Source organism: Podarcis tiliguerta (genome assembly GCF_965153285.1).
Source record: "Podarcis tiliguerta genome assembly, chromosome: 3".
NCBI classification, from domain to species: Eukaryota; Metazoa; Chordata; class Lepidosauria; order Squamata; family Lacertidae; genus Podarcis; species Podarcis tiliguerta.
Genome location: NC_139536.1, coordinates 100736495 through 100749562, shown reverse-complemented (window position 1 = coordinate 100749562; position 13068 = coordinate 100736495). Strand labels below are relative to the sequence as shown.

General features: G+C 48.2%; 1 protein-coding gene across 1 annotated transcript in view; it reads right to left on the bottom strand.

The window, feature by feature from the left end:
- Positions 1-13068, bottom strand: part of LOC310673408 (uncharacterized protein) — an 81595-nt gene that overhangs the window by 49279 nt on the left and 19248 nt on the right. The window contains exons 4-5 of the mRNA XM_083431880.1: positions 7220-7321; positions 6038-6135 (exon numbers count right to left, since the gene is read on the bottom strand). Of these exons, the coding sequence (XP_083288006.1) occupies positions 6038-6135; positions 7220-7321 (200 nt within the window). The remainder of the gene's footprint in view (positions 1-6037; positions 6136-7219; positions 7322-13068) is intronic.

Sequence of the window (13068 nt, the reverse complement as noted above, 5' to 3'; positions counted from 1 at the left end):
CTGATGCCTCAATGGGTTGCCAAAATGGTAGCCTCCAAATATTGTGGACTACAACTCCCATCTTCCGTGTCCAGGCTGTGTAGCAGCTGTGAAAGTGGCAAACTCCATGCTTGAGATTGAAAACAAAAACTGCCAATATCACGATGCTGTTATACAAATCTATGGCGCAACCATCCTTGAAATACTGTGTGCGATTCTGGTTACCTTGCCTCTTCTCCCACTTGCTTGCATAGAACTGCACTGCTGATAGATTTAATTTACTGCAGAATGATTTAATGGACAAACATCACTCTCTACGTTTGGGAGAAAACTGCCAGCTTTACCTTAACTCGTCTAATTTTATTTTGCCCCTCTAGTATATACCTTTCAGTGTGGGGTAATGATGGACTTTCCCCTCCCTCTTGGATTTTAGATATTCTATACCAAGTCTTGGGCTAAAATGAGTTTTCACAGCTGGGTTATAAACCAAATCAATGGAAATGTTGACACAGCATTAGGTATATCAGTCTAAGCAGGTGTCCCTTTAACTGCCCTCATAAAAGAAACACCTCCTGACAGAACTCAAACTGCTTTTCAAGGATTGCGCTGTAAGGAGGAAGCAGATTGAAGCACTTCATTAGCAATTTGCTATGATCCCGTCAAACTGAAGACAAGTTCTTCCATGTCCTGTCAATTATGGCTTGATCAGGAGCCACCGTGCTTAACCATGCATAGAAACTGTGGCAGTGTGTTCTCTGGTTTAATAAAGAAAATATTGCTAAAACCAAGAATAGACCAACTAAACACAGTATTATGGAAGTGGCAATCACAGGGGGGAGGAAGCTTGCAGGATTGCCACTGACTTTTCCTTTGGTCAGATAGCATTTGGTAGAGATCATGCTCCAGATCATGAAGTTAATAATACCTTTATTGTCAATGTACAACCTGTGTAGAGGGACGTGGGTGGCACTGTGGTCTAAACCACAGAGCCTAGGGCTTGCCGATCAGAAGGGCGGCAGTTCGAATCCCCGCGATGGGGTGAGCTCCCGTTGCTCGGTCCCTGCTCCTGCCAACTTAGCAGTTTGAAAGCACGTCAAAGTGCAAATAGGTATATAGGTACCACTTTGGTGGGAAGTTAAACGGCATTTCTGTGTGCTGCTCTGGTTCACCAGAAGCGGCTTACTCATGCTGGCCATATGACCCTGAAGCTGTACGCCGGCTCCCTTGGCCAATAAAGCGAGATGAGCGCCGCAACCCCAGAGTCGTCTGCGACTAGACCTAACGGTCAGGGGTCCCTTTACCTTTACAACCTGTGTACAATGAAATTAAATGAGCCTCCCTCCCCCCCACACAACACTCAATCTCATTGCACACTGTGTGCTTATCGCACAACACACCACCTCGCAAGTCGGTTGCGCTATGTTATTTTCCGTTCAACAGCCTAACAGCCCACAGATAGAAGCTATTTTTTAGCCTATTGGTACGGCTGATTATACTTCTATATCTCTTGCCCGAGGGTAGAAGATTAAAAAGGTGATGGCTGGGGTGTGAGTCATCCCTGAGAATTTTTCTCGCTCTCCTAAGGCAATGATCCCTTATCCCTTGCAATGTCATCTAGCGGATTCAAGGGACAGCCCATGATATTATGGGCTGTATTCACCACCCTCTGTAGATCTGCACTACATGACTTGCTGACATTTCTGTGGGCACTGAAAAGCATTGTGTTTAAGAGGATGCAGTGTGATATATGGCAGTTCTATCTTTGATTGTGTATTCATACCTGCAAGTCACAATTTGCTGTTGTGATCACGAATTGATGAGCAAAAATTTGTGAATTAGGCCTTATACCTATATCCAGCACTCCCCCCCCCCCGGGTACGCACAGTGCTTTTTTCCTGGGGGGACGGGGTACACAGGGGTACACATACCCCTAAACATTTTGTGAACCTATCTTTGCCCTCATTGAGGGGCAGTATTTCAATATGAGTAGGAAAATGAGAGTACCTCTAAACATTTTTTTTAGAAATACAGTGGTACCTCGGGTTAAGTACTTCCGGAGCTCTGTTCTTAACCTGAAACTGTTCTTAACCTGAAGCACCACTTTATCTAATGCGGCCTCCCGCTGCTGCTGCGCCGCTGCTGGACAATTTCTGTTCTCATCCTGAAGCAAAGTTCTTAACCCGAGGTACTATTTCTGGGTTAGCAGAGTCTGTATCCTGAAGCGTATGTAACCTGAAGCGTATGTAACCCGAGGTACCACTGTATTGACTTCAAACAAACACTCTTCCCCCTTCTAATGACTAATAATCTTATGCACTATTCAGTATTTTAAAATACACATACAGTGGTGCCCCGCAAGACGAATGCCTCGCAAGACGGAAAACCCGCAAGACGAAAGGGTTTTCCGTCTGCAGAGGCGCTTCGCAAGACGAATTTCCCTATGGGCTTGCTTCGCAAGACGAAAAATGACGAAAAATTTTGAATTTTTTCCCCCGCTCCAAAACCCCTTTTCCTGAAGCGCTAAGCTGCTAAAAGCATTTTAGCAGCAAAACCGCTAATCCCCCAAGCCTTAAAAAGCCGTTTTTAGCCCTTTAATTGTCAATAGCGCTAATAGCGCTAATCCGCCAATGGGCTTGCTTCGCAAGACAAAAAAACCGCAAGACGAAAAGACCCGCGGAACGGATTCTTTTCGTCTTGCGAGGCACCACTGTACACATTATGATCCAACAGAAATACAATTTTAACCTATTACGGTAATTATTAAGTTAAACTGGCGGCAAGAAATGTTCAAGCTGTTACCACTTATTGGCCACTAAGTCCCTCACCTGTGTGGTTCCAAGAGTACTTTTGGATAATACAAAATAAATGTCTACAACAGTATATTGGAGTAGCTTAAAGTCTGTTTAGAGCAGGGGTTGTCAACTTTGTCCCTACCACCCACTAGTGGGTAATTCAGGATTCTGGGTGGGCAGTAGGAGGTTCTATGGCACAAGCCGAATCCTCCTTCCATTGAGCACTGGTGGGCGGTAAGGAAATTTTACCATCAAGAAAGATGCATTAGTGGGCGGTAGGTATAAAAATGTTGACTACCCCGGCTTAGAGAATCTATGGCAGCGATAAGCAACATGGTGTCCTGAAGTTGTGGACAACAAACCCATCACCCTCAGCAAGCACGGCCAATGGTCTTGGATGATATGACTTGTACTTCACAAGACCACATTGGCCTTCCCTTGATTTATAGCAATTCCTGGGCAAGGATCTGGCAACTTAATGAGACTGCAAGACATCTGCCAACCCAATTTGTCCACACATATTCTCATACAAAGGGGTGGGGGAGAGCTAACTTTTTTAAGGAAATACACATTTAAGGTTGCTTTTGTTCTCTTCTGTCTATGGTGCTACTTAGTTTTCCCTCCGGGGATTTTAGCAGATTGGCATATATTTGTATGTGGGGTCTCCCCTCCCCTGCCCCAGTAAGATCCCACACACATTCCAGAAAAGATGTTGGCATCGTTTCATAGCTAAAAATATTATTTATATTATCTTACTGCAAATATAAATATATTAAACACCACTTGACATTCACATTTGTTATTGTCTTGACATCACAAAACCCAAAGGGAAGCCAGTTATATTTCCCTTGTAGTCTTGCCAGGCATTGATCTGTCTTTGATTTCCCGTCTGCATTCAATATGTCCAAACATTTAAGCCTTCTAGGGGCTGACTAGATAGCGGAGTGTACATCACCTGCTCTAACTGTTCTGGAATGGCAGAAGCCAAAAGAACCAAAAGACCAACAAACAAACAAATAAAATGCTTGTAACCAGTCTTAACATGGCCTCTGCAGAGGCTGAAACTCAGGTTTGATCCTTTTTAACATACCATTTGAAATGCAGCCAAGTATCACATATGTGCAGGGCTCTCAAGATACTGTGTGTGTGTGTGTGTGTGTGTGTGTGTGCAGTCAGCAAAATGCACACAATTGCCTGATTTTTGACTAGTAAAAAGCAGTCTCAGCCCTTTGGCCACATCAACACGGATCTGTACATCTGTACTGTCAGTAATGCTTCACCATGCACCTCGCTCACTTCTTACAAACACATGATGTTCACTTGCACAAGAAAACCAGTAGCGAGTGGCCTGGAGCTCACAATGTGTTAGTCTAATGTATTTGGATTTAAAAGCCACTGCTGGGGTAAGCTTCACAACCAAAATGGCATGGTAGTGGTGTGGCTTGAGTGAATGCAATGGGCTGGATCAAATACTTTGCTCCCAGTCTAGCTCAAAGCCTTCTAGGCCACAGCTGGCTCCCAAGGGAGGTTTTGGTAGTCCTCAAGACACTCCAAAAACTGTCTTAAAAACCATGGGTTTTTGTTTTGTTTTGTTTTTAAAAAACAACATTCTTCCCATGGTTCACCAGCTGTGATACTATGTTGCCAAAGGTTTTTTGCACCTCCACTAAAACCATCCAAAAATTTCTATCAAATAAAAATATTTAAAAATTAAATTTACTATTTAATGTTTTGTTTTACTGACTGCTTCTATAAGTATTCCACTGCAATGCCAAAAGTATGTTTTCATGGCCCCAAGCTGCCCAAAATTTGTCTTTTTAAATATTATTATTATTATTATTATTATTATTATTATTATTATTAATTATTGACCCCTCTTGTAGGTCCCCTGCTGTGATGTCAAAAGTTTTCTGATCCTCAAAGACCTTCCACAATGTGCCATTTCACAAAGATTGTTGGCCACACTCATTCTTACATTTCACTAGAGATCGACTTCTGAAATCTACTCAGGTCAGTTGGGAGATGATCTGAAATCGTCTGGGGAAAACACAGAATATTTTTCTGAGCAAATCTGAGGGCTTGAAAGAAATGGCTCCCTGCCTTTCTTTGTCAGCTATTGCGATGTAAGAAGAAGACTACAATGGTTGGGATATTAGGCATAAAAAAAATCTACTTTACTTGGTCAACAGGAGACGGAGATGAGGCAGGATGTGGAAGAATCCAGGGAGTCTCCCCCTCCTGCTGCAACCAACTCACCTCCCAGAAAACACAAAGGAATGAAGAGGGTGGAGCAACGAGAGACAAGACAATCTTGGGCTGCAATGGAAGGATCCTTAGAGAGCATGGGAAGGCAGGGACCTTCAGTCCTTGCAACTGCTTCATTGGGGCGAGGCCTTCTGGGAAGAGTTGCTGTGATCAGTAGGCCTGTGCTGTTTTGGTTTCTTTGACTAAAGAGTTAACTGCACTGACACGGGTGGTTTTTTAATTGCTGACCTACTCCTACACTGGCAGAAAAACCTCCTGTTTTGCAGTTGGACCTAGATAGGTGTATCTGTTGCTGGTTCAAAAGCCCTTTGCAGGCTAGCAGGGCAAGGGTCAGGGGGAGACAATTCTTAAGCCAGAGGGCTACATTCATTTATGGATAATCTTCTTGGGAAATGGAAACAAGGATGTGTCAGTGGTGGCGAGGACCAGAGGCAAAACTGTACAGAGCAATGGAGATGACTCTTACAGTAGGCTACATGCAAAAACAAGTGGATTCTTCACACATCCATCTACACACACAGCCTCCATTCAACTATGTGAAAGGCATTTTCAAGGGACAGTGAGAGAGGTAACAAGTCTTAGGATTCAGATGTGCAAAGCTGCTTGCATTTGAGTTCTTTGACTGCCCTATTTTGTGGAGCAAGCAGTTCATCATCCCAAACCCAAAGGATGGGGAGACGTCTAACATTGATAAGGAGGATAATTACACTAGGCCTGCTACTCCCCACTCTCACCCCCCCAAGCCTATTGGCAGCCTCCATCAGTGTTGATTCATTACAAGGGCTGGGATCTGCAAGCCATTTGCTAACACTGCAAGCTGCTACTACAACAAGCAGCTGCAGTTGCAGTTTGCACGTCGCTGGGGGGTTTGAAGTCAACCCACCCACACTACTCTGGGGGAATAATCCGGGACAAGCTGCAGGTGCTAGGGATATTTTCATTTAATATCCTTTCTTGCAATTCAGCACATTCGGCGATCCACGTGGTAAGCCGTTACTTACATTTCTCCCAGTAGGATTGTGACCAGATGCCGAAAGGAAGGCTGACCACGGAAAGATAGTGCTTCTTCTTCGCTCTGGAGCTTGGGGCCCTTGGAGAGCTGCAAAACAAATCTGTTTTCTCAGAGTGAAAATATGCGGAGCTCAAAAGAAAAAGAAAAAGAAAAGGCATTTTGTTGACACAAAGTAATGATAAATATTTCCAGAAATTGCATGTTCCGCATCTATTATGGAGTGCTTTCTTTCAGTGGATGGGAATCCTCTGAGACATCCAGGGAAAACTCGTGATTGTGCCAAGAAATTAGTATCACAGCTTTGCTTAATGGGGAGGTCAAGAAAGTCCAGGATAGCAGCTCGAGTTTTGCAAGATTCTGGCTTGTGCATACTCAGTAGTCTAATATATGTTGGAACTCTGGTGACAGGTGGATGGGTAGGCTACTTAAAGCAGGAATGCCCACATACATAGACCTAGGATTGGGGTGAGACTAGCATGCCTTAGTTGACCATTGGCCAGATTGGATGGGCTGGTAGAAAATTTCTGGAGGGCCCCAGGCTGCTGTAGGGACACTATTGGACTATGACTCAAACACACACACACACACAAGCACATAGAGAACATACAGTGGTACCTTGGTACTCGAACGGCTTACTTGTTGAACAAATAGGCTCCTGAACACCACAAACCCAGAAGTGACTGTTCCGGTTTGCGAACATTTTTTGGAAGCTGAACATCCGGCGTGGCTTCTGCTTGAGTGCAGGAAGCTCCTGCAGCCAATCAGAAGCCACACCTTGGTTTTCAAACGGTTTCGGGAGTTGAATGGACTCCCAGAACGGATTAAGTTCAAGAACCAAGGTATCACTGTATTGTGCTGTGTTCTTCCATGAGTATTATTGTATCCCGAACCAACTTACTGTGAATTCCATTATTAAAAGGTAACTGTCTACAGGCTTCGGTCCTCAAGCTGGAGGGAGGTTTAACTCACCCCCCCTCTCTAATGGCATTCCATAATACGGTCAAAACTTCTGATTTATAAATGCTTTTGGGCAGTTAGAGGTTTTAATTGCTATGGTTAAATTATTTGCGACACTAGTTTGCATTTCCCCACTGCCACACTCTTTTAAGTGCTTGTGGCTACTTATTGTTGCAACCCAACTGTTTTCAAAATTGTCAGTGTTTTAACTTACATTGTTATAAAGCAAGCAAGCAAGCGAATAGGCTTCATCTATGTGTTCCATTTCACTCTTTGGCAAGAGACTTATGTATGGTGGTGACTCTTGTCCCTGAACCTGTAAAGTTAAGAGATTAGCTGAACACATGGAAAAGGAGGGAGGGGAGTAAGAAGTGGAGAGCCTTGACCACTGGATTTCCCAAGGGTGCCGCTACTCCTGGAACACCTGAGCTAAATAACTTTGTGTTAAGTCAATACGGTCTGCCGTATCCCAACATTTCTCATTTCCTACTTGTGGTGAGCTGTTGCTGCAAAAAGCAGGGAGAGGGGAAAGGAACATGTGACTACCATGGTTCAAGGCCATTTAAGGGTTGCCTTTTTTGAGGATATATTTTATGTAAAAAAAAAAGTTAGAAAACCAGATGCAGTTAATATGTGTAACAGAAGTAATAGACGAGACATGGAATATAGACTCTCAGGACTAATGCTAGTTTAAGCCTGGGCAAGGAAGAGGGCAGTGATGGGGAATCTCCAAGCTTACTGCAACCCCAGCAACAGAAGGTGTTTAGATCCCACCTGTAGCTCTGTCTGCAGCCGCCATGATGAAGGGAATGGCAAGGACATGGGACTGATGGTTCTTTCACCCACCCAACATCTCTCATCTGTACCTTTGCACATTGCCATGGGCTGAGTATGCAGATGAGATGCGGGTGGCGCTGTGGTCTAAACCACTGAGCCTCTTGGGCTTGTCGATCAGAAGGTTGGCGGTTCAACTCCCCATGACAGGATAAGCTCCCATTGCTCTGTCCCAGCTCCTGCTAACCTAGCAGTTTGAAAGCACACCAGTGCAAATAGATAAATAGGTACTGCTGCGGCGGGAAGGTAAACAGGATTTCTGTGCACTCTGGTTTCCATCACGATGTTCCATTGTGCCAGAAGCAGTTTAGTCATGCTGACCACATGACCCAGAATGCTGTCTGTGGACAAACGTTGGCTCCCTTGGCCTGAAAGCGAGATGGCCACCATAACCCCATAGTCACCTTTGATGGACTTAACCGTCCAGGGGTCTTTTACCTTTTACCTAATGCAGTTGAGAGAGAAACTTGATTCTGTTCATATTTAAGGGTGAAGCTATCCAAACCAGGCCCCAGGAAGAGGCCTGCCCCAAAGCCTGCTGGTCTAGCTAATCACCAGCCGTCAGTCAGCCAAACCCTAACCCCTTCACTGGATCACTGCAGAACATGTGGACTGGCTGCAGAAGCCACCATTTAAGGTAAGTGGACTTCCTGAAACAATACACAAATGAAAAAAGCCACCCTTCAAAACCAGCACGTATCCAAATTTTGTCACGAGGATTTAAAAATCTATCACAAAATGATGTGGAGAACTGATGAGTGGGAAAAGAGACGTCAAGAGAAATCAACACTGACAGATTCACCCATCCTTACCTGGGGATAAGCTTGGCTTAGGGCTCATCCTGAGTTTTTGGCATGTGAAGAAACTGCCTTCTTGACCACTGGCCCTGATTACTAGAGTTCTTTTCCTGCTCATGTTGCATTTCTGTTTCCTGTGTTGGGTGCACACTCTTTTTCATCACTGCACTCGAACGGTTTCCTAACATTGACATCTAAGGGTGTATGTCAGGGGTTCAGGAGCAGAGTCACAGGAGAGGGAAGAAACAGAGAGCGAGGGGGAGGAGTCGGAAGGAAATGTCAGCGGCGACAGTAGTCCAAGATCTCTGAGTCTCTCCAGTGACTCGGAGGATTCACAGAAAGGGGCCCCCATGGTCAGGGCAAGGGGAGTGCCCAGGGGGACACCTCGGGAAGAAGGGGACTCAGAGAGTAGCAGCTGGAAATCCGGACCAGCGTCCCCCCCAGAGTGCAGTAGGGGGGAGGAGTCTAAGGCATCGGGATCAGGGAGCGCGCAGGCAGAGGGAGAACGTGAGGCAGGAGTGGCCACACCCTCGTCAGGGAGCGAGGAAACGGTCATCCGGAAAGTAAAACGCGCGCGCGCGCCAAGTTCAAATGTACAGGAGGGCGGCAAGGTGGGCAGCCCGGGTAAGGAGCCAGGTCCTAAAGCCCGCCGAAGAGAGGGGGAGGAGTCAGAGGGGTCTAGCTCCGCGTCGGAAGAGTCCAGGAGGAATGAGACCCCGGGGGGTAGTAAGACCCAGAGGAAGAGAGAGAGAAGGAAGAGGTGGAGTAAGATTAGAGTCTTGAACTGGTGCACGGGGGGTGGAGATCCAGACAGAGCTTCGCCGGTCTAAAGTCCAGACGTAGGGCTGGGACGCTGAGACTTGTAAATGGAGACTATTCTTCAATAAAGACTTTGATACTGTACTATCGGCTAGCGTTGGTCCTTGGTGAGCTGGGACCCGGAGCCAGCCCTGACAGTAAGCTCTGTCTCCAATTTTAAAGTTTTGGCACCAAGAACCTCGCCACGTGAGTCGGCGCAGCGAGGACAGAGGAGGGGTGCTTACAGAGCTCACAAAACTCAGGCAAGATGACGACGGAAGAGAAGATAAAAGCCCTGCAAGAAGCGGTGACACAACTCAGCACTGAGGTAATTGCATCCAGGAAGAGAGAGGAGGAGATGGTTACCTCCTGCCGGGATCTCCAGGCCAGGTTGGACGTGCTTTCCAAAGAGGGGCAAACGGGAGCCAAGGCAGAAGGCATAGGTTTGGGGAGAAGGGGAGGAAGCCTTGTATCGCATTTCGACGGGAGTTTGCAGCAGTACCCCAACTTCAGAGCAGACCTGCTGTTTGCGCTGGATTTACTTGACAAAGACTTTAGAGATGAGAGAGAGAGAGTGGGGTTTATCTTGTCCCATTTGCATGGGGAAGCCAAAACGTGGCTGCGGAATCTATGGAGGGACAATGATCCAGCGCTCCAAGATGCGAAGGCTTTTATTAAAGCAATGGACTCATGCTTTTTATCAAAGGTAGACGTCGATATTGCCAGGAGGGACATACATGGACTTAAACAAGGCAAAGCCAGCGTGCGGCAGTACCATACTCGATTTTTCGGACTGGTTCATGCCCTGGGGTGGGAAAAAGATTCTGCGCCAGTCAGAGACCTCTTTTGGGAGGGGTTGAATGCAGATGTAAAAGCGGAGATTGGAAGAGGGGAGAGACCAAGGAGCACCCAGCAGGTAGTCCAGAGGGCTCTGGAGATCGGGGTGCATCTGGAAGAACGTCCTTGCAACAGGGAAGAAGGGCGTTGGGGAAGGGCACCAGCCAGAGCACCTCCCTTCTTTCCCAGAGAAGCAGCGCGTGCGCACTCCACACCCTCGCAGGGAGGGGGAGAAGAGCCGATGGAGATAGGAGGTGCCAGGGCTCAGTCAGCTAACAGAGCCCTAACACCGGGAGCAGCCAAAACGAAGCCTCCTAGAGGGAACAGGAAGTGCTACATCTGCGACAGTGCTCAACACATGGCGAAAGAGTGTCCCCAGAGGCTCCACAAGCACACTGCAGCCTCCGCAACAGTCGCTGAAGCAGCTCAATTGAAAACGCAGCAACAGTTAAACGACGGAGTCTGGCTGGAGGAAGAGGCACTGGGGTCCAGTCAGACAAGTCAATGAAACAATCCCCAGCACTTTTGCAACCCACAGACCCCCTCCCACCCAAACCAGTGGTGCAGCTTACAGCGTCTCTCCAACTGCCCAATGGACGCACTCTGGAGGTGCCGATCACCATTGACTCCGGCAGCAACGCTGACTTTATAGGACTGGAATTCATTCAGCAGCACAATATACCACTGCTACCAGCCACGCTGCCCCTGAACGTTGTCACGGTGGATGGCAGAGACTTGTTAGGGGGGCAGGTGGTGCAACAAACGCAACCAATGGTGATGCGGATTGGAAATCACCGAGAAGTCATCAGCTTTAATGTCACACACCTGTCGGACACGCCTGTAGTCCTCGGCATGAGTTGGCTGCACAGGCACAGCCCAGCATTGGCGTGGTACCAACGCCAACTGACCTTCGGCTCCTCCTATTGCGCGGAACATTGCATCCTTCCTAGCCCGGAAGAAGGAGGGGACGACCCGCAGCTACAATTAGGCACGCTGCAAGCAGTGCCTCGCAAGTATGCAGCGTTTTTGGAGGTTTTCTGCGAGAAGGAAGCGGACAAGCTGCCCCCCCACAGGCCCTATGACTGCAAGATTGACCTCCTGCCAGGAGCGACGCTGCCAGCCGGGAAACTGTATTCCATGTCTGAGGATGAGCTGCAGGAGCTCAAGGAGTTCATAGACCTCAACTTGAAGCGCGGTTTCATCCGGGAGTCGAAGGCAGCGGGGGGCAGTCCTGTATTCTTTGTGAAGAAGAGGGACACGCCCCAAAAAAGACTTGTGGTAGACTTCAGAATTTTAAATTCCAGAACCAAGCCCGCGGCCTTTCCCATGCCCAAGATAGATGACCTGCTGGCGACGGCGAGGAAAGGACGCGTTTTTACAAAGTTGGATCTGCGAGGGGCGTACAACCTGATTCGCATACGGGAAGGAGACGAGTGGAAGACTGCCATGTTCACGCCCCTGGGCACATATGAATACAGAGTTATGCCCTTCGGTTTACAAAATGGCGCCCACTGTTTTCAAGCTTTCATGCATCACGTCCTGGCGGGTCTCCTCTACAAGACATGCGTCTGCTTCTTGGACGACATCCTGATATTCTCAGAATCTGAGGAGGCCCACGAAGGTGACGTCAAGGAAGTTCTGCAGAGACTGCAGGAGCATCGGCTGTATGCCAAGCTGGAGAAGTGCCAGTTCGACAGGACGGAGGTGGATTTCCTGGGCTACAAGCTGTCGGACAAGGGGCTTGCCATGGACAGCGCCAAGGTTCGCGCAGTGTTGGACTGGAAGAGCCCGCGCAATCGGAAGGAGGTCCAGCGGTTTGTGGGGTTCGCCAACTTTTACCGCAAGTTCATCAAGGGGTTCGCGATGCAGACGGCGGCCATTACTGACACGCTCAGCTCTAAGAAGAAGAAGTTCATCTGGACGGAGCAAGCGGAGCAGTCCTTTCAGAACCTTAAGCGTCTCTTCGCGTCCGAAGGGCAGCTACTGCATGTGAATCCCAGCAAACCGATGAGGGTTGAAACAGACGCCTCAGACAGAGCCGTGGGCGCCGTACTGTTGCAGGAGGACCCGCATGGGGACTGGAGACCGTGTGCCTTCTACTCTAGGAAGCTCAGCAAGTCGGAGCAAAACTACACCATCTGGGACAGGGAGTTGCTGGCCATTCATGCAGCATTCAAGGCGTGGCGACACTTCCTCGTCGGGGCCAAGCACACCGTGCAGGTCCGCACGGATCATAAGAACCTGGAGTACTGGCGCACGGCAAGATTCCTAAACCAGCGGCACATCAGATGGGCGGAATTTTTCGCGGATTTCGACTTCAGGATAGAATACATCCCAGGCGACAACAACATCATGGCGGATGCACTGTCCAGGAAGCCGCAATACCTCGAAGAGGCGGCACCAGCAGCGGCCAAGCACATTTTCGCTCCGAAAGCGTGGGCGTGCGCTGCAGCAACCGTGGACTTGGAGGCGGTCCGTCGAGCACTGCAGAGGGACCCCTTTGCACAAGCCAAGATGGAGGAGGTGCACAAGGGCACGGTGAAGGACGACGAGTTCCAAGTACGAGACGGATTGCTCATCCGCAGAGGGGCCCTCTACGTACCGGGAGACGACCTCCGGGCGAAAGTACTGCAGCAGTTACACGACGCACCCACCGCCGGGCACTTTGGCAAGGAGAAGACGGCAGAACTCGTTGCCAGAGATTTTTGGTGGCCCAAGATGCGGGGGGAAGTCGCGGAGTACGTCTCGAGGTGCGACACCTGCCAAAGGGCCAAGTCAGTCCACAAACCTCCGGCGG